General features: G+C 43.0%; 1 protein-coding gene across 1 annotated transcript in view; it reads left to right on the top strand.

Moving 5' to 3' along the window:
- The window catches only part of FBXL17 (F-box and leucine rich repeat protein 17), a 219,064-nt gene that overhangs the window by 179,256 nt on the left and 13,770 nt on the right, over positions 1-26,038 (top strand). The window contains exon 8 of the mRNA XM_066615792.1: positions 24,291-24,433. Coding sequence (XP_066471889.1) covers positions 24,291-24,433 — 143 coding nt within the window. The remainder of the gene's footprint in view (positions 1-24,290; positions 24,434-26,038) is intronic.

Raw genomic sequence — 26,038 nt, 5'->3', positions numbered from 1 at the left:
ATAACAGAACACACGTTGTGCCACTGAAAGATTCAGTTTTAGATCATCATCTTTTATAAAAGTACCTATTATAGGTGCCTACCCATAGGCTTAAATCTGAAAAACATGATACAAAAAGATAGGGATGTTGGAAAGAAAGTGGTTACATTGCAGAAGCTGAAAGAGAATGCATAAAAGGGAAAGAGTTAAAGGATGCAATAATTGAGCTAGGAATACGAAGAGTCAGATGGAATATCAAGAGAAAATATGAGATTTTAATTTCTAAAGATGAGACGAAGAGGAATGTTTTAAAAAGGAGAGAGTTCCACACATACAGAGCCACAAGAGAGAAAATATGGAGATGAGAAAATAGCGCATGGGAGTGGAACTTTAATTAGAAGCTTAGTGTTTGATGAAAAGGGGAGTTGAAGAGAATAGAGAGAAAACAACAAAGATAGGCTACAATATTTGAGGCTTTTTTAGGTTGGAAAAAAGTGATTGTGGGGGGCAACATAATTGAGACTTACAAAAATATGCATGGTATGGAGATAATTTTTCTTCCTCTTTCATAATACTAAACCAATAGTCATCCAATGAAACTGATTGTCGAAAGATTTAAGACAGTCCAAGGGAGTTGATACTTCATACAGAGCATAATTAGTCTGTGGAATTTGTTGCCACAGAATATAATAATAATAATAATACTGGGGTGTGTGTGTATACTGCCTTTATACTTATAAATTATTATATATAATATATTATATATACTGATAATAATAAATATTATTATATATACTAATATATATACTGCCTTTCTTGGTCATTGGAGTACTCCTTTGACTTTATTCAAGGTGGTTTACATGGTCAAGCTTTCTCTAAACCCCCTCAGGGGTTTTACAATAAAGAAGCTCTGTCTTTCAAGAACACAGTACAACCCGGATGGATTGTACAACAACTACAATCTGTCTGGTCATCACTCTGGCCATATCACCTCCCACACTGACAAACATCTTGTACCCCACTCAAGAGAGCTCAGCTAAGCTTGTCAGCTATGAGGTCTTGCAGCACACAGAAGCTTTCGGCGATCTCGAATTGGCGACCTTCAGATGTTGTCTTCAGGCAACATCTTTATCGAATTATATCTTGCCTTTCAATTAAAATCAATGTCAAATTTTTGCAAAATGCAGATTCCAAGTTATGTTTTACCAGATTTTACAGTGAGCTCTTGTTATTGAGCTGCATTAGTAATCAGATGTACCTCATATAGGTTTCTCTTAATTCAGTAACAAAACAGCATCAACATTTTCTCTTTGCTGCAGCCAATATACAGCTGCAGACAGGACACTAGTCTGAATAAAGGCCTTTATAGCCTCTTCAGAACATTTCTAGTTTATTTGCTTTTAGTCAACGTTTTGATACATATTTCTTTCCAAGATGAAGTCTTTTTTTATTATCCCATCAAACATTTTTTCTGTAACAAATACAAAGCATTGTCAATTCTATCTTATTGCAATAAAGTATAGCTATTTAACATAATATTCAACCTGTGGACCTGTTTCATTTTATCCCACACTTGGGAACTTTGCATACTACTAAGGTTATCTGTTGAAGACTCAAAGTCTGTTTGGCCTGATGACCCTTTTAGCCATTCTGTAAAACTGAAGGGATTGTCATTTTCTGAAACCTTTTCAGACCTTTAATCATGACAAAAGCATTCACCTTTTTGTCTGTGTAGTTATTTAAAATGAGTAACATTGGAAGAGAGCCATCTTAATGGAAGTTACTGCTTGTCAAGTTCCCATGTAAGGATTGTTGAATGGTCAGTAGCTGGAAAATTATTCTTGTAGGAGTTTGCTATCTAAAGCTATTGCCCAGTGATCAGCATGTCTTTCCTATGCCTCAGGTGGGCTGTAACTGATCTTGACAATCCAAGTTTACTCTGAGCTACAGTATCTTTCCTATTTCAAAATGGCAATATAACTGCAGTTTAGCTATTTTATCTAGTTTGTCTCTTTTATCTGCTTACCCTTAAAGAACTGTTCTTATTTTTATCACACTATCTCATGTTTAGGCAGACTGACTGCTGCTAACTATTCTTGGAGAAGATTCATTTTACATCATGCATATATGGTATTTTAAATATATAATGTATATTTGGCATAATTCTGAAATATATGGTACCTAGCTACACAGTGAAAAGATACTTCCAAGTGTTGCCTCTGAGTCTGATAGACTTTCTGTAGCATATTTAATGGATTTGTTAGTTGAATAGTTTATAATCCCAGGAGCAATGTTTTACAAACTGCTGAACAGATAAAGATGGTTATTTATCTGAACTTCCTCTCTAAATTTATAGACAGTATAAATATAGTTTTGGGGGGAGGAACGGAGTCAAGGTGTGCAAAAATTAGACTAGAATCATATGGAAACAGGAGGGCTTCTTGTGGGAGTAATTCCATCATAAAGAGAAACCTTCTGGTGAAACTATGCAGAAATATCCATGACTCTAAAGTTGCAGTAAAATATTCAAGCACTGACACACTTTGCTGTGGAGACCTTTTAAACTCTTATCCTTAGTGAACACTAAATTTATCTCTTCAACAGGTTTTATAGCTTTTTAGGCACTTCTTTCAGAGGATTTCACACTATAATAACTTTTTTTAAACCATGCATTTGAGACTTTGGTATGTGCAATGTTTGCAAATCTAAAAAGTCTAATTAGACTTTTCAGTCAAAATATGGTATGTTATCAAAATTATTTTTTAAAAATTACCATTGTGTTTAAATTGTATTCGATACTTTTGTGTTCCTAAGCAAAATAAAATATATTTGACCTAGTATTTCTTTCAGAAACACATAAACATAATCCTGAAAGTTACATTGTATTCTACTTTTAGACATCTTGTTGACTTTTCATCATCTGGGGAAGAGAGAAGGAGCTTAAGACACAATGGGAAGCCACTGAACATTAAATTAATTCTTAAGAGGAAAAAGGGGGCATGACTTAGTGATGTACCTTTGATAGCACTGAGACTGAATTCTCAGTATGTTGCTGGGAAAAGCAGTTCTTAAGCAAGTGTATTTATTTTAGAGAAAATGACTACTGTACAGCAGGTGACAGTGGTGCTCTGGGATTTAATCACTGTGAAGAGCAGTACATTTTTAATAGCATCGAAAGAAATGTAAAACTCCTCTGGTTGAGGGATTCCAGTTCTGGAATGGAGGGCAATTGCCTCCAACCTGTTGCCTTGGCTACACATTCTTTCACTCCTGCAGTGGTTGCAGAGATCGCCCAAAGAAAGGAAGGGGCATTTCAGAGAAATAAGAGCAGTGACTGAGTATTACTCCTATGACTGTGGTGGGAGGGAGCAGAATCTCCACCTCTCCACCTGCTTATTTCCAAAAGAAAATATAGGGTGAGTCAATGTCCCTTTGCCAGACAATTTAAAAACAGCCTTGCTTAACCTTTGTGATGTAAGATGGAGTCATTAAGCAGACAATCCATCAATCAGGCTCTCTCCAGGTGCTTAGAAAGGCTCCACTTCAAGCCAGGATCCCTCCCATCACCCAAAGTGATTAACTTTCTTTCACATGCTCTGGGGGATTGGAGGGGTCCTTGGAGTGAAGCCTTTCTAAGTACCTGGAGAGAGAATGATTGATGGGTTGTCAGCCGGCTGCCCCCTCTCGCATTAACAAGGCTATTGTTAAATTATTGTTTTCCTTTAATTTAAAGGGCTCTCCTCATTGCATTGAGATAGAAAAATCCATGGATAATTATGTTATACCTATAATTGCTTGCATGACTATCTCTCTACAACAGTAAGAAAAGCAGTTTTTTTTAAAACTGTGATTTTAACATTTTTTTCCCCTTCTCCAGCGATCAGCACATTCCTTCTCATTTGCAGGGGCCATTCGTGTTGAGTCATATCCGTGTATAAAAAAATCTGTGTATAACAAAGTTGGACCTATACAACCATTTTGGAAAAGCTAGCACACAACAGGATCTCATATCACTTTTCAGACAATATATACCCTTGTAAAAACAAAAAAGATATCATGACCTGTCATATCAGTTGTATTCAGATTAGTCTCTCCCTATAGTTTTTTAAAAATCTGATTGGTTGAATGTGTTTAGTCTAATCTTTGTATCTGTCACTGGCATTGTGTGAAACTAAGGGCCCAATCCTATCCAACTTTCCAGTGCCAGTGCAGTTGCAATACAGTCCTGAGGTAAGAGAACAAACTTTCTTTTGTTCCCCACTGCAGGATGCTGCACATGCCTCATTGGCATGGTTGCATCGGTGCTGGAATCTTTCAGGACCCACTGGAAGTGACATCAAGCAGGAAATTTTTAACTATCCTTGGCTGCCATCCTACAGCTAAATGAATTTATTAGAGATGGAACTTATATGAATGAATGGAGGTCTTGCAGTAGCTCAAGGCCTATAAAAGGTCTTGCACAAACAAGACCAGCCTTTTGTTCACTGCCACTACTGCATCACAGACATGAAATAGCAAATAGTGGAGGGAACCCTCGTCCCACAGCTCAGGTGAGAGGTTGAACAGTCGTCCTCATGCAGAGAGCAGTTGCGTCGGGCCAGCACAGGCTCCAGTAGGTCTCTGGAGGGCCAGAAGCTCATTGGAGATGGGGGGCTCCCTGAGGGCCAGGTTGGGAGCCCCCAAGGGCCGCAAGTGGCCCCAGGCCAGGGTTTGGGCACCCCTGTGGATCTAGAGAATGGGTCTCCTCAGTCCTAACTGAGGAGAAGAAAAGAAGGAAGGGAAGGCTGAGAAATGAGGTGATACGATCTGGCATGCACCATCTCTCTTGGATCCACCTCCTCACACAGGAATACATTTGGTTGTTGTTAATGAGTTCACTGAAATATCTTGCCATTTGATTATATTCCTTTTACAGTGGGTTCCAGAGTACATGCACAACTGAAAAGGCTATTAGGAAAAGAGATAATGAAAACAGCAATACGGAATGCAAGTTGTTATACACCTCTCACATCCAGTGGTATCTTTTCTGACAGACAAGAATTTGAGCTAAGTCAGTGGTTCTCAAACATTTTCAGCCTGCGACTCCCCTGATCCCTGTGGCCATTGGTCACGGCTCCCCATTTATTTATTTATTTGATTTATACTCCGCCTTGCTCCCCAAAGGGCACCTGGCAGCTTACATAACCCCATTTCAATTACCTCCAAAATTGGGATGAAGGTGTTATAATTATACAAACAACCATAGAAAAAGTGAATTTGAAGGCACCAGGGAACATAAGAACAGCCCCACTGGATCAGGCCATAGGCCCATCTAGTCCAGCTTCCTGTATCTCACAGCGGCCCACCAAATGCCCCAGGGAGCACACCAGATAACAAGAGACCTCATCCTGGTGCCCTCCCCTACATCTGACATTCTGACTTAAACCATTTCTAAAATCAGGAGGTTGCGCATACACATCATGGCTTGTACCCCATAATGGATTTTTCCTCCAGAAACTTGTCCAATCCCCTTTTAAAGGCGTCTAGGCTAGACGCCAGCACCACATCCTGTGGCAAGGAGTTCCACAGACCGACCACACGCTGAGTAAAGAAATATTTTCTTTTGTCTGTCCTAACCCGCCCAACACTCAATTTTAGTGGATGTCCCCTGGTTCTGGTATTATGTGAGAGTGTAAAGAGCATCTCCCTATCCACTCTGTCCATTCCCTGCATAATTTTGTATGTCTCAATCATGTCCCCCCTCAAGCGTCTCTTTTCTAGGCTGAAGAGGCCCAAACGCCGTAGCCTTTCCTCATAAGGAAGGTGCCCCAGCCCCGTAATCATCTTAGTCGCTCTCTTTTGCACCTTTTCCATTTCCACTATGTCTTTTTTGAGATGCGGCGACCAGAACTGGACACAATACTCCAGGTGTGGCCTTACCATAGATTGGGGCACACCGCTTTTCACCTCTCTCCATTGTGAAAATTGCCCATTGACACTCACTCTCTGCTTCCTGGCCTCCAACCAGTTCTCAATCCACGAGAGGACCTGTCCTCTAATTCCCTGATTGTGGAGTTTTTTCAGTAGCCTTTGGTGAGGGACCGTGTCAGACGCCTTCTGAAAGTCCAGATAGATAATGTCCACGGGTTCTCCCGCATCCACATGCCTGCTGACCTTTTCAAAGAATTCTATACGGTTTGTGAGGCAAGACTTACCCTTACAGAAGCCATGCTGACTCTCCCTCAGCAAGGCCTGTTCGTCTATGTGTTTTGAGATCCTATCTTTGATGAGGCATTCCACCATCTTACCCGGTATGGATGTTAGGCTGACCGGCCTATAGTTTCCCGGATCCCCCCTCTTTCCCTTTTTAAAAATAGGCGTGACATTTACTATCCTCCAATCTTCTGGCACCGTGGCCGTTTTGAGGGACAAGTTGCATACCTTAGTCAAGAGATCTGCAACTTCATTCTTCAATTCCTTAATAACCCTTGGGTGGATGCCATCAGGGTCCGGTGACTTATTGATCTTTAATTTATCAATGAGGTCTGAAACATCTTCTCTTTTAACCTCTATCTGACTTAACTCCTCGGTCAGGAGGGGCCGTTCGGGCAGCGGTATCTGCCCGAGGTCTTCTGCCGTGAAGACAGATGCAAAGAACTCATTTAATTTCTCTGCCATCTCTAAGTCTCCTTTTATCTCCCCTTTCCCTCCCTCACCATCCAGAGGGCCAACCGCTTCTCTGGCGGGTTTCCTGCTTCTAACATATTTGAAGAAGCTTTTATTATTCCCCTTAATGTTGCTGGCCATGCGTTCCTCGTAGTCTCTCTTGGCCTCCCATATCACCTTCTTACATTTCTTTTGCCACAGTTTATGTTCCTTTTTATTCTCCTCATCAGGGCAAGACTTCCATTTACGGAAGGAAGCTTCCTTGCCCTTCACAGCCTCTCTAACTTGGCTGGTTAGCCATGCAGGCACCCTCCTGGATTTAGTGGAACCCTTCTTTCTTTGCGGTATACACCTCTGCTGGGCCTCTATTACTGTTGTTTTAAGCAGCCTCCATGCACTCTGGAGAGATTGGACTCTTTTTACCCTCCCTTTCAACCTCCTTCTAACCAGCCTCCTCATTTGAGGGAAGTCCGCCTGTTGGAAGTCAAGGGTTTTTGTTAGAGATTTGCCTGGTATTCTTCCCCCAACGTACACGTCAAAACGGATCGCAGCATGATCACTGTTCCCCAATGGCTCAGTAACGTTTACATCTCTAACCAGGTCCTGCGTACCGCACAATATTAAATCCAGAGTCACCTGTCCTCTGGTGGGCTCCGTGACTAGCTGATCTAAGCCACAGTCATTTAGCACGTCAAGAAATCCGGTTTCCTTATCGTGACCAGAACACAAATTGACCCAGTCAATATGAAGATAATTGAAGTCCCCCATGATTACAACCCTGTCCCTCCTTGTCACCCCCCTGATCTGTTTCCTCATTTCAAGGTCCCCATCCAATTTCTGGTCTGGAGGATGATAGCACGCCCCCAGTATTACATCGCTGCACAAGCCTGGTAATTTAACCCACAGAGATTCTACGGTGGAGTCGGACCCACCTTCAATCTCTACTTTGCTGGATTCTATCCCTTCCTTAACATAAAGGGCCACCCCACCTCCAACACGCCCCTGCCTGTCCCTCCTGTAGAGTTTATAGCCCGGGATTGCGGTATCCCACTGATTCTCTGCATTCCACCAGGTTTCCGTTATGCCCACTATGTCAATGTTTTCCCTTGTTACCAGACATTCCAGTTCTCCCACCTTTGCTCGTAGACTTCGGGCATTCGCATAAAAGCATTTATACACGGAATGCCCCAGGATGGGCTGCTTATTTGCTCCTTTGTCCCCGCATCCTCTCATTGTGCCAAACCGTCTATCACATCCCATCACCCTACCTTTCCCAATTTCTTCTCCTACCCTGCCTTTGTCTTGTTGTTCTCTAACCTCCCCATCCTCATCCCATAGGGATGAGGAGTCCCGAACCGGATACCCCTCGGCTCCTGTCGGCCTTCCCCCAGGGATCAGTTTAAAAGCTGCTCTGCCACCTTTTTAATGTTATGCGCCAGCAGTCTGGTTCCATTCTGGTTCAAATGGAGCCCGTCCCTCTTGTACAGGCCCCGCTTGTCCCAAAACGTTCCCCAGTGCCTAACGAATCTAAACCCCTCCTCCCTACACCACCGTCTCATCCACGCATTGAGACCCCTGATCTCTGCCTGCCTAGCTGGCCCTGCACGTGGAACAGGTAGCACTTCAGAGAACGCTACCTTTGAGGTCCTGGCTTTCAGCTTCCTGCCTAAAAGCCTAAATTTGGCCTCCAGGACCTCCCAGCTACACTTGCCCACGTCATTGGTGCCGACATGCACCACAGCCGCTACCTCTCCCCCAGCACTGTCTACTAGCCTGTCTAGACGAGAAGTGATGTCCGCAACCTTCGCACCAGGCAGGCAAGTCACCATGCGGTCCTCACATCCGTCGCAAACCCCCCTCTCTATGTTTCTAATAATCGAATCCCCCACTACAAGAAGCCCCCGACCCCCCTCCCGCCGAGGAGTATCCCGAGTGCGCTCGGATACGGGCCCATCCCCTGGAGAAGGGATCCCCCCTAGGGGATTGTTTCCCTCCTCTCCAGGATGTTGTCCTCCAGTCCCGAGACTTCCCACCCGGGCAGCCGAGGAGCTGCACGCCTGAGGTTGGGACGAAGCCTGATCGTCCCCGGAAGTCTTCCCACGGTCCTCCTCTGGCTGCCTGCGCTTCTCCAGGTCGGCCACCATGGCTTCAAGGGAGCGGATGCGTTCCCTGAGACCCTGGAGCTCCTTGCACTGAGGACACACCCATGACTTATGCCCCAGAGGCATATAATCATACATGTGGCACTCGATGCAGAACACTGGATAGCCCCCACCCTGCTGCTGGCTGTCTGACTGCATAGCTTTTTTGTTGTTGTTGTTGTTGTTGTTGTTGTTTTATTTAGGGGTCCTTTTAAAAACCGTAACTGGATAGCAAAAAGCTAGAGAAAATAACAAAAAGCTAGAGAAGCCAGAGCTGCCAGTACCCTAGGTTTGTTAGCAAACCTGGAGGATTTTGGAAAGGGACTTTTTTGTTTCTTGTAATGGAGGGAGAAGTGAAGAAATTTGCTGGGGGCAGAAAAGACTTTGTTTTGAGTGCTTCTGCTTATTGCAAACTGATGAGAAACAGAGACCCAGGCTGCAATCCTGAACACTCTTTCCTGGGAGTAAGACTCATTGAACACAATGGGACTTACTTCTGAGTAGACATGCATAGGCTCATGATGCCAGAGACTGTTTATCTTATAGTAGCAGCCAATGTAGGATACCAAAAAGAAAAAAAAAGTGAGGAGAAAAAAGAAGATGGCTGAAAAGTAATGTGATTTTGGGAGACAAAGCTTGACTGATCAAGTGTGGCTTTTTTTTCTTTTTGGAGGGTGGAAGGAAGAAGAGAAAGAGGTGATGATTCTTGGCTAAGCTGACACAGAGTGAAACCACAACTCACCACTACAGTAGATAGTGGGGGGCATGCTCACACATACACCCTGACTGAAACACACACAATGCCACCCCACTTCCCCCAGACTAGAGAGAGGCATGCAGACTGTGGCATTTGGACCTTCCCCCCCCACCCCGTGACTAAGAACAGACTGTCAGCCCAATCCTATCCACACTTTCCTGGGAGTAAGCCCCATTGACTCTAATGGGACTTCTGAGTAGACATGCATAGGATTGGGCTGTGAGAGACCAATTCTATGCATGTCTACACAGAAGTAAGTCCCATTACTGTCAGTGGGGCTTACTCCCAGGAAAGTGTGAATAGGATAAAGTTCTGGGCTCTCCCTCCTAGGTAGGGAGAAGCTCCTCACTGCATGCACTTACTTATGGAGCCCCCTCTAGCTGGTCTGGAGCCTGCTGGGAGGATGACGCACACCTCCCTCCTGACTGGGAAGGAGGCCAGAAGCTAGAAGGGGCTCTGTGCTGATCAAAAGCAGCATCCCCGCTCAGCCAGGCTCCTCTCCTCCTGCTACAGAAAGGACCCAGCCAGTACGCAAGGACCCACACTGAGCGAGCTTGCCAGTCGGATCCTCTCTGGCCTTGGGCTCCCCTTGGTCTGGAGAAGCAATCCTGGCAAGCTTGCCAGTATGGAGGAAGATCCTGCTCCCCTCCTCGCCAGCCAAGCCTTCTCCAAATTGCTCCCCTCAGTCTGGAGAAGACTTGGCTGGCGAGCAGGAGCCTTCTCTCTACTGGGAGGGAAGCTTCCCTTCTGGTACGGAGGAGGCTCCTGCTCTCCTCTTCGCCAGCCAAGCCTTCTCCAGATGGCTGCCAGCTGACCTCTCGGGGGGGGGGGTTAAGCCTGACACCGGGCAGGGCTTCATCATCCCCTCTCCACCATGTTTCATACTCCCCTCAACTCATACTTCCCCACCCACCTCATTCACAGCCACAGCCGCTGCTTTTTCAAATGACAGCAGCAAGTAGGGAGGCCACTACGTGCAGCTGAGCTGCTGTGTTCACTTCTCTCCCAGAGATGCCTCACGACGCTCCTGGGGGCTTTCTCCGCCTCCCCAGATCATTGTTTGGGGAGACTGAAAACCTCAGAGCTAAGTGGACAACTCGTAGTATGAAGTTTGATTACTCTGTGTTCTTATCTGAAATTATCTGCTTGCAGAGGAACTTGGAGTTCCCAGAGCCCGATTCTGAATGATGCATGCCAGTTCATCGCTAGCACACAGTGTCAGAAATGTGCCATAAGTCACGCTTGTGACAGTTGGCGATGACCCAGTGCCAGAGGAGGCTTAGCGTGAGGCCACACTGGATCAGACCTGTCGGGGGCCAGTGCATTGCCACTCTGAGCTCCAAGTGAACACCAGGTGGCAGAGAGGTAAGTTAGGGTGGAGAGGGAGGTGTTCCCAGACAGGGTGGGTGGGTGAAGACATGGAGCAGGAAGGGGGGCAGAAGGCGGGTCGGACTGGTGGAGCTCAGCTCTGCTGGATCCAAAGCCCTGCGTCAGACCCCCTTAGTCTGCGCCGGCTAAATAGCCGGTGCAGAGTTGAGTAGCCGCGTTGTGGGGCGTCTTACCTTACCCAAGGGAGGAGATGTCAGCTACCTGCCATTCATAGGATGCAGCAGCAGCCATTGCGGCACTGCTGCAGCCTTGGGCTGCCAGTTAGCTAACAACATTCCCTCCAATTATTAAATAGGTTTTCAAATTAAACAGTACTTAAGTTCCCATGTGAGAACGAAAGGAAGCAATGAAATCAGAGTCGCACAGTATAGAGCCAGTCAAGTCAAAAGTGACATGAGTACTATTTGAGATTTTAAAACATCTGACTATATCTATATGATGGAAAACTAAGGGAGAGATGAACTAAGGCATGCAGCGCAAAAGTAGAACATAGCGAAATCTCTTATAATTCCTGCAGTTTGGTACTATAAAAGAAATATCCAGAATAAAAGCAATACTCACAGCTTGAAAAAAAAAAAAGTATTGATCCTACCACAAGATCAAAATTGTTTTTTACACTACATGCACAAAAGTGCACTCAGTGTTGAAATTATCTGGACCAGGGCAGTTGCTGTCGGTGAGCAATGTTCACTGAAACTTCAGAGTATAGGATGGAGAAAAAATAATTACTTTTATAGCTCCTGTGGGGGGGGGGGGGGGAGGTGAGTCTACTGAAGTAAACTGATAGAGAAATGTTAAGTTTAAAACTGTAACTCCACCAACTTTCTGGACTGTTTGTTCCTTGTACTGATGAACAAAGCTTTGAAATACTTAAGTTGTGTTTTCATAAACGCTTGGATGCAGTAACACCTTGCATTGATTTCAGGACTTTTGTATGTGTATGGCATTTTCATTTAATCACTATGGGTATAATTCACTATGCCTGTGGTTTTCAAACTCTCCAGGAGTTTGAAAAGTGCAGTAAGTGCTTGCAGGGGAGGGGAGGGGAGGGAGGCAACCAGGGTGGGGAGAAGGCAGCAACGTGATCCCCAGGATTGCGTCGCTCGGAGGGGGCGCTGCAGGGACTGGGATGCACTCACCAGTCCCTGCAGCAGTGTCCTGGGGGTGCGGGGAGCCCTGCGCAAGTGTCTGCAGGGCTCCCCAGCCTGCAGAAAGCGAAAGTGGAGCGATTGCGCTCCACTTCTGCAAAACCAGAAGTGAGCTTGCTGGCCCAGCGTGACTGCTCTCGCCTTGAGGGTGACTGTTCAACCTCTCTCATGAGCTGTGGGACAAGGGCTGCTTGCTGTTTAACATCTGTGATGCAGTAGCAACAGCAAAGGAAACACCGGCCTTGCTTTGTGCAAGGTCTTTTATAGTCCTTGAGCTATTGCAAGACCTTCATTCATTCATATAAGTTCCATCTCTAATATATTCATTTATGTAAATTTATTCAAATTTTATTCCCGGCCCCCACTACAGTGTCAGAGAGATGATGTGGCCCTCCTGCCAAAATGTTTGGACAGCCCTGCTCCAAAGGATGCTTCTGTGTGTGGAAGACACTCCCAACAGTTGAAGCACTAGTTGATGCCACCCACTATATTTAATTATTGAACTTGATCACTACTTATGATAATCCCTATATTTCCTGCTACTGCAAGAGATAAATTTGCATGTATTATTGACCTGTCATTTGCCACAATGTTTGGTCAAATATGTGTCCTATAAGCAATACAAAATCTCTAACTATAGTGTTGCTGTCTCTTCTGTTGAAAAGGAATTTTTCCATGTTAAAGTGTTTTTTTGTATATCCCCTTAGGATATGATTCTTATTAGTGAATATTTTGAAGACTGAAATTATGCTGCTAAATATGAAGTGTGCTGAAAAATACTTGAGAGGAAAGTAGCCTTTTTCAAGCCCTTAGGACTCAACATTTTTTTATTTGCATTTCCATCATGTTAATTACTGTTTAAAGAGTTCCCGGGGTGATTACACTCAACTATTTCTGAGAAGTTTTATCCCATTCTTTATACAGGACAGCTAATTAATGTTAGAAGCTTTATTATTCTGCAGAAGATGCAATTAAGGTGTAGCTATTCCACTATACCTTAGCTGGGATATGTATTGTAGCTGTCACTATTTGAAAGCAGCTTGATGAGTCCACTGAAAATACGATGCTGTTAATTCTCTGTTGAATGCAGTATAGACAACATGACTTCAGTAGTTCTGCTGGTTTAACTAGGAAAGAAACCGAAAGGTTTAATAATGAGAACCTCTAAAAGGAGTGTCTGGAAGCAATTCCTTCATTACTTTTTAAGTCTGCTTCTGATGATTCACAGTTTGAAGCCCTTTTTAATTTTGTTCAGTTTTCCCATAGCCTCAGTAATGCACAATCTAAGGATCCATTTATATTGCTTTATATGAGCAAATGAGATCAACTCAAGTTTAGTTAATCATAATTAACTTAATAGCAAGATACAATACCATGTATTGTACTGGCTGTGCCTCTCAGTTTATATCTGTGTGTGTGCCACTGAACAATAGGTTATGAGCAAACACAAAGCCTTGTTAAAGTTAATTCATATTGAAGCTTGGAGTGATATTTACTATTAAAAGTATGAAAATCTAAAATTGAAGCTTAGACTTTGTTCTTACTTTCCTTGGATGTACAGACATGTTGTGATGAATGCCCATACTATATTGTTTCATTCCTACCTGTGATGTAGACACTAGAGAAGCTAGTTGCAATAATAAGCTATAAAATATTGCTTTTACTTATCTTGTGCTCAAGTAATATAGTAATCTAATTCAGTAATCTTAAATATAACTTCAACAGTACTTTTAAAATAAATCAAGCCATATTAACCTTTGCAGAAATATCCCTGATCTATGAAAGAGCAGTATTCTGCATTATAGAGAATTAGAGAAAGAGGACCTACATGTTATATTGTCAAACATATGATTCCTGATCACATGTCTGCTAGTTAACATGAGAACAGAGTGAGGGGGATTTGTTGTGGAAAATCAGTAGGCATAGGAAGTGTTAAGCTTTCCCTGCGCAGACACCAGTTTTTCCATGCAAGCCCCCCTTCCCTGTACAACAGGGGTCTCCAAACCCCAGCCTGTGGCTTAGATGTGGCCAGCACTGAGCCTCTGTCCAGCCCACAGCAAGCCTCTGGTCCCCTGGGGAGTCTCTGGCCCACTCAACTGAATGTGACCAGAGCTTTGCTGAGGGGGCCATGCGCAGCCTCCCCAGACCTCAGATTGCCTCTGGAAGGCCAAAAATTGTCTGTGTTTGGCTGAAAAACCGGAAGTGACTGTTTTCAGCCTCCTGGAGGCCTTCTGAGAGCCAAGGAGGCCTCACATGGCCTCAGAAAGCCTTATAAAGGCGTAAAAACATTTTTGGTGTGTCCCAAAACTGTGACAACTGTGACCCTGTCAAGCTGACATATTGAGCCCTGTGGAAATCGAAACAGAGCAGTACATGTCTGTATACTTGCAAGTAGGCAAACATACCATAGATACTCAGGTATAGTATATGAAATTTTTGCCAAGTAATCAAGGTCAATCAGAGGACAGAGCCTCTCAACTCTGAACAGGTTCTTTAAGCTTAGGCAGGCAGCTGGTTAGTTGCTATAGTTACTTTTTTGGGATGTTTCAGCCAAAGTTAACCTTTTATTCCCCTCCATTCCCTTTTGCCGCTGCAACCTGATTCCCTTTTGCAAAGGTTTTGCATTTGGCAGAGGCCTTTTTTTTTTCAACACCAGGTTGGGATCCCCTTTCCATTTGAAGCAACAATTCCCAGGCTACAATTGAATGCAGCATTACTTAAGAATAACACCCATGGAAAGCAGTGGGTCTACTTCTGAGTAAAAAGGATTGCAAATATATGCAGCTGCATCTCTCTGCTGTGAATTGAATTGCACACTCTCAGCTATGTGTTATGGGTTGTATGTAGAGCTTCTGGCTTAACACACCAGACACCTTAAAGGTGGATTTGATTCATGGTTCCCCTGCAGTGGTTCCCAACCTTTTTCACTTGCATATCCCTTGGCAATAATAAATTGTACCCTTCATATTAGCAGAATGTTTGTAATAATACAAGCCCTCATCTCCTCTCTATGAAAACGCAGACTTCATGTATTCATCTGGCCTGGATGCCTTTAAAAGGGGATTGGACAAGTTTCTGGAGGAAAAAATCCATTAGGGGTTACAAGCCATGATGTATATGTACAACCTCCTGATTTTAGAAATGGGCTATGTCAGATGCAAGGGAGGGCACCAGGAGGCAGGTCTCTTGCTATCTGGTGTGCTCCCTGGGGCATTTGGTGCGGCCGCTGTGAGATACAGGAAGCTGGACTAGATGGTCCTATGGCCCGATCCAGTGGGGCTGTTCTTATGTTCTTAAATTGCCAGCTGCTCACTAGTTGAGAAGTTTGTCACCTAGTTTCCTAGTGAAGGTCAAAATATGCATTTAGAGGGAATTTAGAGTTGCTAAAGCCCTCGTAGTGCCAGACTTGCTATAGGGTTACAATCTGACTCACTTCATTTTCATTTCCTCAGGGCATCATATTAGACTAGCTTCCCAGCATGGTCATGGCCTCGTTTTCTTCTGCATTCCACTGTGGTCCCATACTTTGTTTTTACAAAATGCAATACATTCACATATGCACAAATGTATAACTAAAAAATTATCAGAGGAGACCTTGAGCAGCCTGAGGCTGGTAGTATTAAACAAAATATATGTTTTCATATCAAGTAATTCCCATCTCAAAAGAAAGTTGGTATTTTTCAGCTATTAAAATGCATGTAGAAGGGTGAAAAATTCTTATCTGTATATCTCTAATATAGATATTTTAATGGATCTTAGCAACATATTATAAAAAATATTTAAATATTGTTTCTTTGTGTGTTCTTTTTAGCTTGTAAGAATTATCACTTATTTCACGTATGAATTACATTAAGCCAAATAATACCTGTGCTTTGCATAAAGGTTTTGAGTCCACAGTGACTCATCTCTGTGCCACCGGCACCGTGCGACCTTGAAGCAGCTGACAAGCTGAAGCCGAGCTATTCCATCTGCTCTGAGCGTGAGAGGATGGAGCCAAATGTGAAGCCAAATCGGAATGAAACACCTTGAATGTAGTGGTTCTTGAAAGAAAGAACCTTCTTTCAAATTGTAAAAATCCCTATTTAATAAGGGATTTAAATAAAGCCTGCCTATGTAAACCGCCTTGAATGAAGTCTTGAATAAAGACCAAGAAAGGCGGTATATAAATACCTGTTGTTGTTGTTGTTGTTGTTGTTATCTCACGTATTTTTTTATTGTGCAGTCATGTGCTCATTTGAGAGAACTCTGTGGAATTTAGTTATTTGATTTTTCTTTGTAAAACACTTTGTGAACTTTTAGTTGAAAAGCGGTATATAAATACTGTTAATAATAATTAATAATAATAATAATTTACTTCTGAGTAAGCCTGTATAGGATTGCACTTGTCCCAGATAAGAGGGGACTCCCAAGATAATGCTGGCTGACCCAACATTCCATACTTAACTTCCGCTTCCTGTTAAGCATTGCATTTAGTTTCGTCAGACATTCAGGCTGCCGGAAGCCTCCTTTCATCATGCTATAAGCATGAATGAATGTTTTAAGCAACAATCACTTTCCAGTAAGCATTCAAAGAATTTTAATGGGCGCAGGAGGCGCTATTAATATAAGTGTTCCCCATATCCATGGTTTCTGTATCTGTGAGGGCCTGTGGAACAGATCCCCCGCAGATACAAGGAACCTTGGTATCCATGGGGGGAACTGTTCCTGCGGATCCCCCCCCCCCCCCGCTAATAAGCAAATCCATCAGTCGGTCCATTATTACCTCTGGATGCAACCGGAGATATTCTCTAGTTGTGTCTGGGGGGTGTTCTGAAGCCTGCAGAGGCTGTGCATAGTTCTGTAAAATCTGGAAGTGCCTTTCTGGCACTTCTGGAGGCCTTTTTGAGGTTGACAGAAACGAGGCACAGCCTCCGAAAGGCTCCCAGATGCAACTGGAGAACTTCTCCATTCATGTCTGGGAGCTCAGGTTCAGCCCTCCACTGGAGGTTCAGAACCCGCTGTGAATTAAATCTGTGGGCCTCAACTCTGCAGATTATTATGTTGGACCTATATGTACTGCAATTGCACAAGATAGCACTTTGGGGAACAGCTTCCACATAGTAGCAGCTATTTATGTGAAGAGTGCCACTTTTATATCCTCCCTACTGAATCCTTCCTGTGAAGGTGAGAGCTTTAGAGTGGCCTAAGTTTTGAATACAGCACCATTAGCACAAAGGCTGGATTTTATGTTCTCTGGAACATTCACATAAACTAGAAAGGAACTGATTAGGATTTCTTGAAGGGCATACTAAGTAGGGTAACTTTCACAACTCATACATGAGGATGTCAGTAATAAAGTCTTGGTCCTTTGGCTACTTTTAACACAAGGACAAGATTGTTTAGGCCAGAGGTTTTCAGACTGGGGCATCGCGACACCCCAGCCTGAGGGCCCTGGTCCCTTTCCACTTAAGGGGCAGGGACAGCCAGTGTTGCAGGTCAAGGCAAGGATGCAGGCGGACACCAAAGAGGTCAAGGAAAACAAGCGTTTATTCTCAGCCAGCTGCTGGTCACAGAGGAATACAGATTCCAAAAGCTGTGACCCCGATTTCTCGGGGCCTTGGGTTGATATACAGAACAAATTCTCACTGCAAAGCATTGGTTACATTCCTGATTGGCAAACAGCATATCACGTGACGCTCTGCCCCTGCCTACATCTCCCACTACTCAATTTCAGTGCCGCATGCTCTACCTTATATGGCATCTTAAGGATGTGAAATTTTACTAACTACAAAAGTCCCATCTCCCCCTCCCTGTATTAGCTAATAGCACGCTTGGAAAAGTCCCTGTTCTCCTCAGACCTCCAGTCCATTGCGGTTAAGCTAGCTGTTTCCTGTTATTGAGTCCAAAAGCTCTGCAAAACAACTTCTTGCACTCAAAGCTTGTTTCTGCAACACCATTTCTCCTTTTACATAGACACAAGGGTATTTCCAAACATTTAGCTAAACCCAGCAGCCAAGTATAGGGCTCATTTTTAGCCAAGCACTCTGCCTATGCTCAGAGCAGAATCCAAATGAAACTTTGAACAGGTTCAAAAACTCCAAATTCCAGGGGACCCTCTCACACCAGGAGGCAGGGAGGAAGCAGCGGCAGCCATTCGGGGCTGCAGGGGTTTGGCTGCACTTATAAGAGCCTCCCGCAGCTTCCCGGGGGTGCAGGGAGCCCTGAATAGTCTGCAGGGCTATTCGATGCTTTAGAAGTCAAAGTGAAGCGATTGCATCCTGCCTCCGCTGAACTGGAAGTGGAGCGCAATCGCTGCACTTTTACCTCTAACAGGGCTGCAGGGACTGGGGTGCACTCACCAGTCCCTGCAGCAGCCGAAATCCAGAAGTGGTCCAGTTTCACTTCTGCTGACCTGGGGAGCCCTGCAGACACTTGTATAGGGCTCCCCACACCCCAGAGAGGCAGCTGCAGGGACTGGTGAGTGTCTCCCAGTCCCTGCAGCCCCGTGAGCAATGCGATCCTGGGGATCATGTTGCTGCCTTCCCCCCACCTCTGCTGCCTCGCCCTCTGCTCCTGCAAGGACTTTCTGCAGGTTTCAAACTCCTGGAGTGTTTGAAAACCACAGGTTTAGGCCATTGACTGTCTATAAAGCTGCAGATTTAATAGGGACTCTTTTATCCAATATCTACCACATTCAGATTATCTACTTCATGCCAAAATTAGACATCTCAGATTTTGCTTTACAGAAAGCCTTACATTGTTAAGAGCTAAATTTGCTTCCTCTCCTAAAAGGAAAAAAGGAAGCATTTCCCAATTACATATATTTGTTTAGATACATTTAAATTTAAAAATTGTGCATTATTAACAATGCAGATTGTTTAAAAACTGGTGAGGTTTTAAGTAAACTAACTAGGAAATAACCGCCCCATTATGTCAATAGTCTTGATAAGCTGTTGAAATTTTTGGTGGAGTGGAGCACTTCTTGGCAGTATGTGAAAATATTGTACTGTTCCTGCATCGATCAGGTAGAACACAGACTTGCTTGGAAATAGCAAACCAGTTCTGACTTGCTAGTACAAGCAACTCTAGGTCTGATTCCCACAAGCAAAGCCCTTTTCCTCTTAGCATTTGCCATTGTATTAAGGGCCAAATTGTACAAATCCACCTTGTGCACATTTTTTTCATTAAAGATTGAAAGCTTTTTGTATCATCTTGTTCAGAATCTTCTATTACAGCCTTTTCCTGTCTAATATCTCCTGAGTTTTGTCCCTGCATATTTTAAATGACTTGAGCAATGAGACTTTACCACTTCCCTTGAGGAGAATATTCTGCTGCCCAGTTGATCTGTTGTAAAATATTCTTAATATTGAGTCGACAGTTTTCTTTCTTCATTTTCATTCTATTATATCCGTTATCTCCCACTGGTCCTTCCTAAAGCATTTCTCAATTTTCCTTGTACTAAAATCTTGAAGTTGCTTGTAAGTTGCTCATAGGCCATTTTATAGTTCCTTGACAAAACTATGAATATAGTAAATAACATTTAATGACAAGTACCATAAGTCAAAAGCCATTACCTTATACCCTTTAATGAGAAGAATGATATTTCTAGCTGATAAGTAAAACATTCTAATGCTTTCATTTAAAAGATGGTTGTCCTTTTTTGCAAAATTATGTCAGTGATATTTCCTTTAAACAAATATATCCATAGTCATGGGGCTGTCATTTCACTATAAATCATTTCACAGTTGCCTTGAGTATTATTATTAACATTATTATTAACAGTATTTATATACCGCTTTTCAACTAAAAGTTCACAAAGCGGTTTACAGAGAAAAATCAAATAACTATTATTGTGTGGGAAGAGCGGGATATAAACCCTTTAAGTCAAATAAATAAATTTGTATTTGTCATTTTGAAATCTTGATCAGTAGCTGCTTAAGTGCATAATGTCTTGGGATGGATGCAAAGAATTGAGTGGCAGCACAGCTTAGGGCACAATCCTAACCAGGTCTACTCAGAAGTAAGTCCTAGTGTGTTCAATGGGACTTACTCCCAGGAAAGTGAGGTTAGGATTACAATCTTAATCTGTTTAGAAGGTATATCTTATGCTAAAATGAGTTGTTATTATATTGATGGCCCAATCCTAACAATGGCCTGCACCAGCAGAATGCACATTATTTATTATTATTAACTTTATTTCTACCCCGCCTTTCTCCCTAGAGGGACTCAAGGCGGCTTACAACAAGATTAAAATAAATTTTAAAACATAATTTAAAAACAGATAAAAACATATTAACAGCATATCATAAAAAACAGTAGTCAGATAAAAAAAGTAGTCAGGTAAAAAGAGCATAGAGCAGCAAATCATAAAAGAATCAGGCCTGTAACCAGGTATTTAAAAGATATTAAAAGATGTTGAAAAGATGTTTAAAAAGGCCGGGAAACTCAGAAGGCTTGTCTAAACAGAAGGGTCTTCAGGCCTTGCCGAAAAATTTCAAGACAGGGAGCAGTTCTTAAGTCAAGGGGAACGGAATTCCATAGCATTGTTGCCACTACTGAGAAGGCCCTATTTCTTGCTGCTGCCCCACTTACCTCCCTAGGTGGCGGCACTTGTAAAAAGGCCTTCTCTGATGACCTAAGAGGACGAGCCAGATTGTACGGGAGTAGGAGATCTCTAAGATACCCTGGCCCAGAGCAGTATAGGGCTTTAAAGGTCAAAACCAGCACCTTGAATTGGGCCCGGAAATGAATGGGCAGCCAATGCAGCCGCTGGAGAAGCGGACTGACAGAGTCAAACCGCCTACCTCCAGTAACTACACGGGCTGCCGCATTCTGCACTAGTTGCAGTTTCCAAACTGTCTTCAAGGGCAGCCCAACATACAGCGCATTACAATAATCTAACCTCGATGTCACCGTGGCATGGATCACTGTGGCCAGGTCTGCACGATCCAAGTATGGCCGCAGTTTGTGCACCAGCTGTAGCTGAGCAAAGGCCCCCCTAGCCTCAGCTACCACCTGGGAATCCAGGAGCAGCTGCGAGTTCAGGTGGACCCCCAAGCTGTGGACCTGCTCCTTCAGGGGGAGTGCAACCCCATTCAGCGCAAGCCAATAGTCCAGGACCTGCATCAAGGATTTCCGAACCAGGAGAGCCTCTGTCTTATCTGGATTTAATTTCAACTTGTTAGCCCCCATCCAGATCCTCACTGCCTCCAGACAGTGCTCCAGGCCCTCAACCACTACCCTGGAGTCTGGCGGAAAGGAGAAATAGAGCTGGGTGTCATCAGCATATTGATGGCAACCCACTCCAAATCCCCAGATGACCTCTCCCAGCGGTTTCATGTAGATGTTAAATAGCATGGGGGACAGAATTGAACCCTGCGGCACTCCACACCTCAGGGCCAGGGTGTCAAACAGGCATGCCCCAGCACCACCATCTGGGACTGATCCTCCAAGTAGGAGTGGAACCACCGCAAAACAGTGCCTCTAGCTCAGCAATTCGGCCCAGAAGGATATCATGGTCGATGGTAATGAAAGCCACTGAGAGGTCCAGCAGGACCAACAGGGACGCACTCCCCCTGTCCAGTCCCTGGCATAGGTCATCCACCAAGGTGACCAAGGCGGTTTCCGTCCCAAAGCCCTGTCTGAAACCAGATTGGAAAGGATCCAGATAATTCGCTTCATCCAAGACCCTCTGGAGTTGAGACACTACCACCCGCTCAATTACCTTGCCCAGAAACGGGATGTTGGAGACTGGCCGGTAGTTGTCTAAAACAGTGGAATCCAGAGAGGGCCTCTTCAGGAGGGGGCGAACCATCGCCCGTTTCAAAGCACATAGTAACGTCCCCTCCATCAAGGAAGAGTTGACCACCCTCCCTGTCCACTTAGCCAGTCCACCCCGGGCAGCTCTTATCAGCCAAGCTGGGCAAGGGTCAAGCAGGCAGGCAGATGGCCTCACACTCCAAAGGAGTCTGTCCACATCCTCAGGCTGTACAAGCTGAAAAGAATCCCACAACACCGGACAAGCAGTTGCCAAGGGGACATCATCAGAAATTGTCAATGTGGCATCCAAGTCATGACAAATACGATCAATTTTATCTGCGAAATGTTGTGCAAACACGTCACAGCGGCTGACCGTGTGGCCAGCACATGCTGTCACAAAAGCAGTGTAAAGTGCTATGTGACTGCACAAGGCCCAAGTGTGCCAGCAGGAAGAATTGGGAACAGTGGTTCCCAATTTTGAGTATGCACAATTCTTCCTTTACACTCCACTCAGAGATGTAACCCTCGTATATGATGTGGGCCAACTGCATTGGGTTGAAACTAAAGATGATACGGTTACTCTATGCAAGTTGCTTTTTAATTGATTAATCAACCCCTTTATGCCTTGTGAAAGGAGTTGATAATTATAGGAGAAAGTTATTTCCATAACAGATTAGGATAACCAAAGAGGGGCTGACTGAGGAGGTCAGTTGTTTACTAGTTCAATGTAAATATTCAAACAAACCAATGTAATACATACAATACTCATTCTCATTTGAGCTACAGAGAAAGTAGAACAAGATATCTTTGCATTTATAGAGAGTAAAATAATTTTTCATTAAATAATTGTCTTAAGCAGACTTCTAACAGTCCTAATTCTTTTTAATATAGTATATTTACCATAATTTTTCCATACATAATAAAATATATTGTGTCAAAAGTCTATATGGACTGTGAGAAATCTATATGAATATGAGGATACAAGAGTATAGATGTGGAGAAAATGAAACAAGCAACCCAATCATATGCATGTTTACTGAGAAATAAGTTCCACTGTATTCAGTGGGGATTATTCCTAGATCAGTATGCACAGAGTTGAAACCTAAAATATTTATGATTAATTTGTGACAGTTTGACCACACAGAAATTGTTTTAAGATGTTATGTTCACAGAACCTGTATCAGCAGTTCATAATCATAACCCATTTTCCTGTGGTTGTCATAAAATGATGCACATTTCTTTATTCTCTACAGGGAAAGAATACCAACTATATAAAGTCCATATATAATAACAATATTAATGACTCTTTCCTCTTCCCAACAAGAAACTGCTATAAAATTACAGACATTTAAGCCATTTCTGCCCAATGTTGCATATACCCATTTTAAGCCATTTCTGCCCAATGTTGCAGCAGGGATTAAATGTGTACCTGTGAGCTGGGCAGAAATAGATTTTAAAAGAGAAGTGGTAAATCCTTCTCCAATCCTCCAGTAACTGTGACTCACAGGGATTCTGTTACTCACATCATGTAGTGGGAAGCCATCTTTTCCCAGTAACTGAAATGTTTTCCTATTTAATGGGTCGGGGCTTCCTATGGCTCTTATTTTCCATTGAGTATAATGGAGTCTAATAGAAACTTTTAGTTTCTTGTTTCTAGGAGAAGGTATCCTAAGTCTTACATGAACTTCTAACTACAGAATTTGCAACATTTCTGCTGTGCTATTACTATTACTGTGCTATAGAATTGAGATAGTTCTAGCTAGGGCAATTTTAAAAGCAATGGCTTTGCATACTTCCTCTGTTATTTGCTTAAGGCTGAAATCCTGTTTATACTGGCCTGGGAGTAAGCCTACTGATTTCAACAGGACTTACTTCCGAGTTGACAAATAAATGATTGCACTATACAGCTGATTTGTTTTTCTCTTTTGGAAAATAATACATTTGCTTTCATATAAAGCTTACATTGTTTGCATTTGAATATACAATAAGCAACATTATCTTTCAAAACAGACTGTCTGCTTACTCAGTTCATGTCTTAACCACTACCCCCCCTCCCCCACACAAAAAAAAACTCATTTAAACCAGGAGGGACCAATTATCTTCAACCGATCACCCACAAAGATGCAATGGTTTTCTCTGTGTTTGAATTTTAGGCTTTTAGAAAGCCTGTGTGTTAATATTCTGGTAGTCTTAATACCTCAGCCAAACACTCATATTTCGATTCTGCCATAGGCTGTGTAACATATGAGAAGGATTCTTGAGGGATTTTGAAAGGCAACTTCTTTGTCACAATTATATTTTTGATAGTTTTGTCAACAGTTTGTTCCAGGCAAGGCATCAGAATGAATATATGTATGTATGTACATTTTGAGAGTAATATATTTTTAGTTAAATAATTCAAGCATGTATGTAGCTAGTTTTTCCAGAAATAACTAAAAACTGTTTATTTATGTTTTAACCCCATGCTGACTTTGTATGTCTCATATTTTACAGCACTGATAGCCATTGGGCGATACAGCATGACAATAGAGACTGTGGATGTGGGATGGTGCAAAGATATCACAGATCAGGGAGCCACCCAAATTGCTCAAAGTAGTAAGTCGCTCAGATACTTGGGACTGATGAGATGTGATAAGGTAAGAAGCTTTTGTAGAAAATATACATAACGTATGGAAGAGCAACATGCCCAGCCATTTCATACATTGCATTCATGTTAGTAATTACAAGTGGGAACCCTCCACAAAATGTTGCAGTGTATCCCCAGCCACTAATAGAAGTGTCCCTGTTCAGAGTTCCAACTAGTCTGGAATAAGAGGCTTGAAGCTTTCTTTTGGGCTCTCAGAAAACACTTTTCCCACCTGCTTGAAACTTTCCTCACTGTTTAATATCATGCTAAAGATCTCAGGGTTGTTACTGGCTGCCAGACTTGATCTCTAGTGCTGTACCACCACATAGCTTTGTGTGGGAGAGTTGCATGAAGAGAAGAGCTTTTTAACCTCATCCCCCAAATCTTAATGCTCACATCCAGGATACTAACCAAGCAGATTCCTTCTACCTCCATAACTCTCACTAACCTTGATATCCTATTCTCAAGATATATTAACAAATTTGCTCAAAGGAGAAATTTTATAATTTGAAAACCTTTATTATAACTTTCCATTCATTTTTTTTGCCTGTTTAGAAACAAAGGATTTCTGAACCCCCGTTTTTTGCATCCTCTGTTTAGAAAAATGAATTCTAAAGATGACTATTAAAAAAAAATATCAGATTCTAAACCAGGGGTGCCTAAACCCCGGCCCGGGGGCCACTTGCGGCCCTCGGGGGCTCCCAATCAGGCCCTCAGGGAGCCCCCAGTCTCCAATGAATCTCCAGCCCACCAGAGACTTGCTGGAGCCCATGCTGGCCCGATGCAACTGCTCCCAGTCTGAGGACATTTGACCTCTCACCTGAGCTATGAGATCAGGACTCCCTCCACTGCTTGCTGTTTCAAGTCTGTGATGCAGCAGTGGCAGCAAAGGAGAGGCTGGCCTTGCTTTGTGCAAGGCCTTTTATAGGCCTTGAGCTACTGCAAGACCTTTATTCATTCATATAAGTTCCATCTCTAATAAATTCATTTATGTAAATTTATTCAAATTTTAAATGTAAATTAATTCTTTTTTTCCTGGCCCAGTGTCAGCGAGATGATGTGGCCCTCCTGCCAAAATGTTTGGACACCCCTGTTCTAAACCAGAGAGCCACTATTTTGTGAACAGGCAGAACATAATACCTTCAAACTGAGTGGTTTGTAAGACCTAAGAGAAGAAAAGTGTGTAAGCATTTCCTTGATGAATTGGGCTAAGATTATCTGCTTAGACAGTTGAAAGACTTACTTGACCCTAGGATTTGGATTTGACTCTGAATCACCTGATCAATTTTACATATAGTTCTTTTGTACTTTTAGTTAAAACTGCTTGTACAATCAAGAATGCATGTAAGCAATATGTTTATCTTGTCTTGAGCTGATAAAGACAATCAATGACCTTGATATTGAAAACAGGTTTTAGTAAAACATTGATATAGGCCAGTGGTACTCAAGCTTTTCCGGCCAGTGGCTCCCTTGACCCCCGTGGCTGTTGGCCATGACTCCCCATCATGTTCCTGAGGGCTGGAAATGACATCATTAAACAGGAAGTGGCTAGAAATATTAACTATATTAAGTATATTAAATATAATATAATATTATATTTATTATAATATAATAT

The sequence above is a fragment of the Tiliqua scincoides genome, chromosome 2, assembly GCF_035046505.1.
Source record: "Tiliqua scincoides isolate rTilSci1 chromosome 2, rTilSci1.hap2, whole genome shotgun sequence".
Classification (NCBI taxonomy): Eukaryota; Metazoa; Chordata; class Lepidosauria; order Squamata; family Scincidae; genus Tiliqua; species Tiliqua scincoides.
Note: the sequence above shows the minus strand (reverse complement) of the source record. Positions and strands in the feature narration are given on the sequence as shown.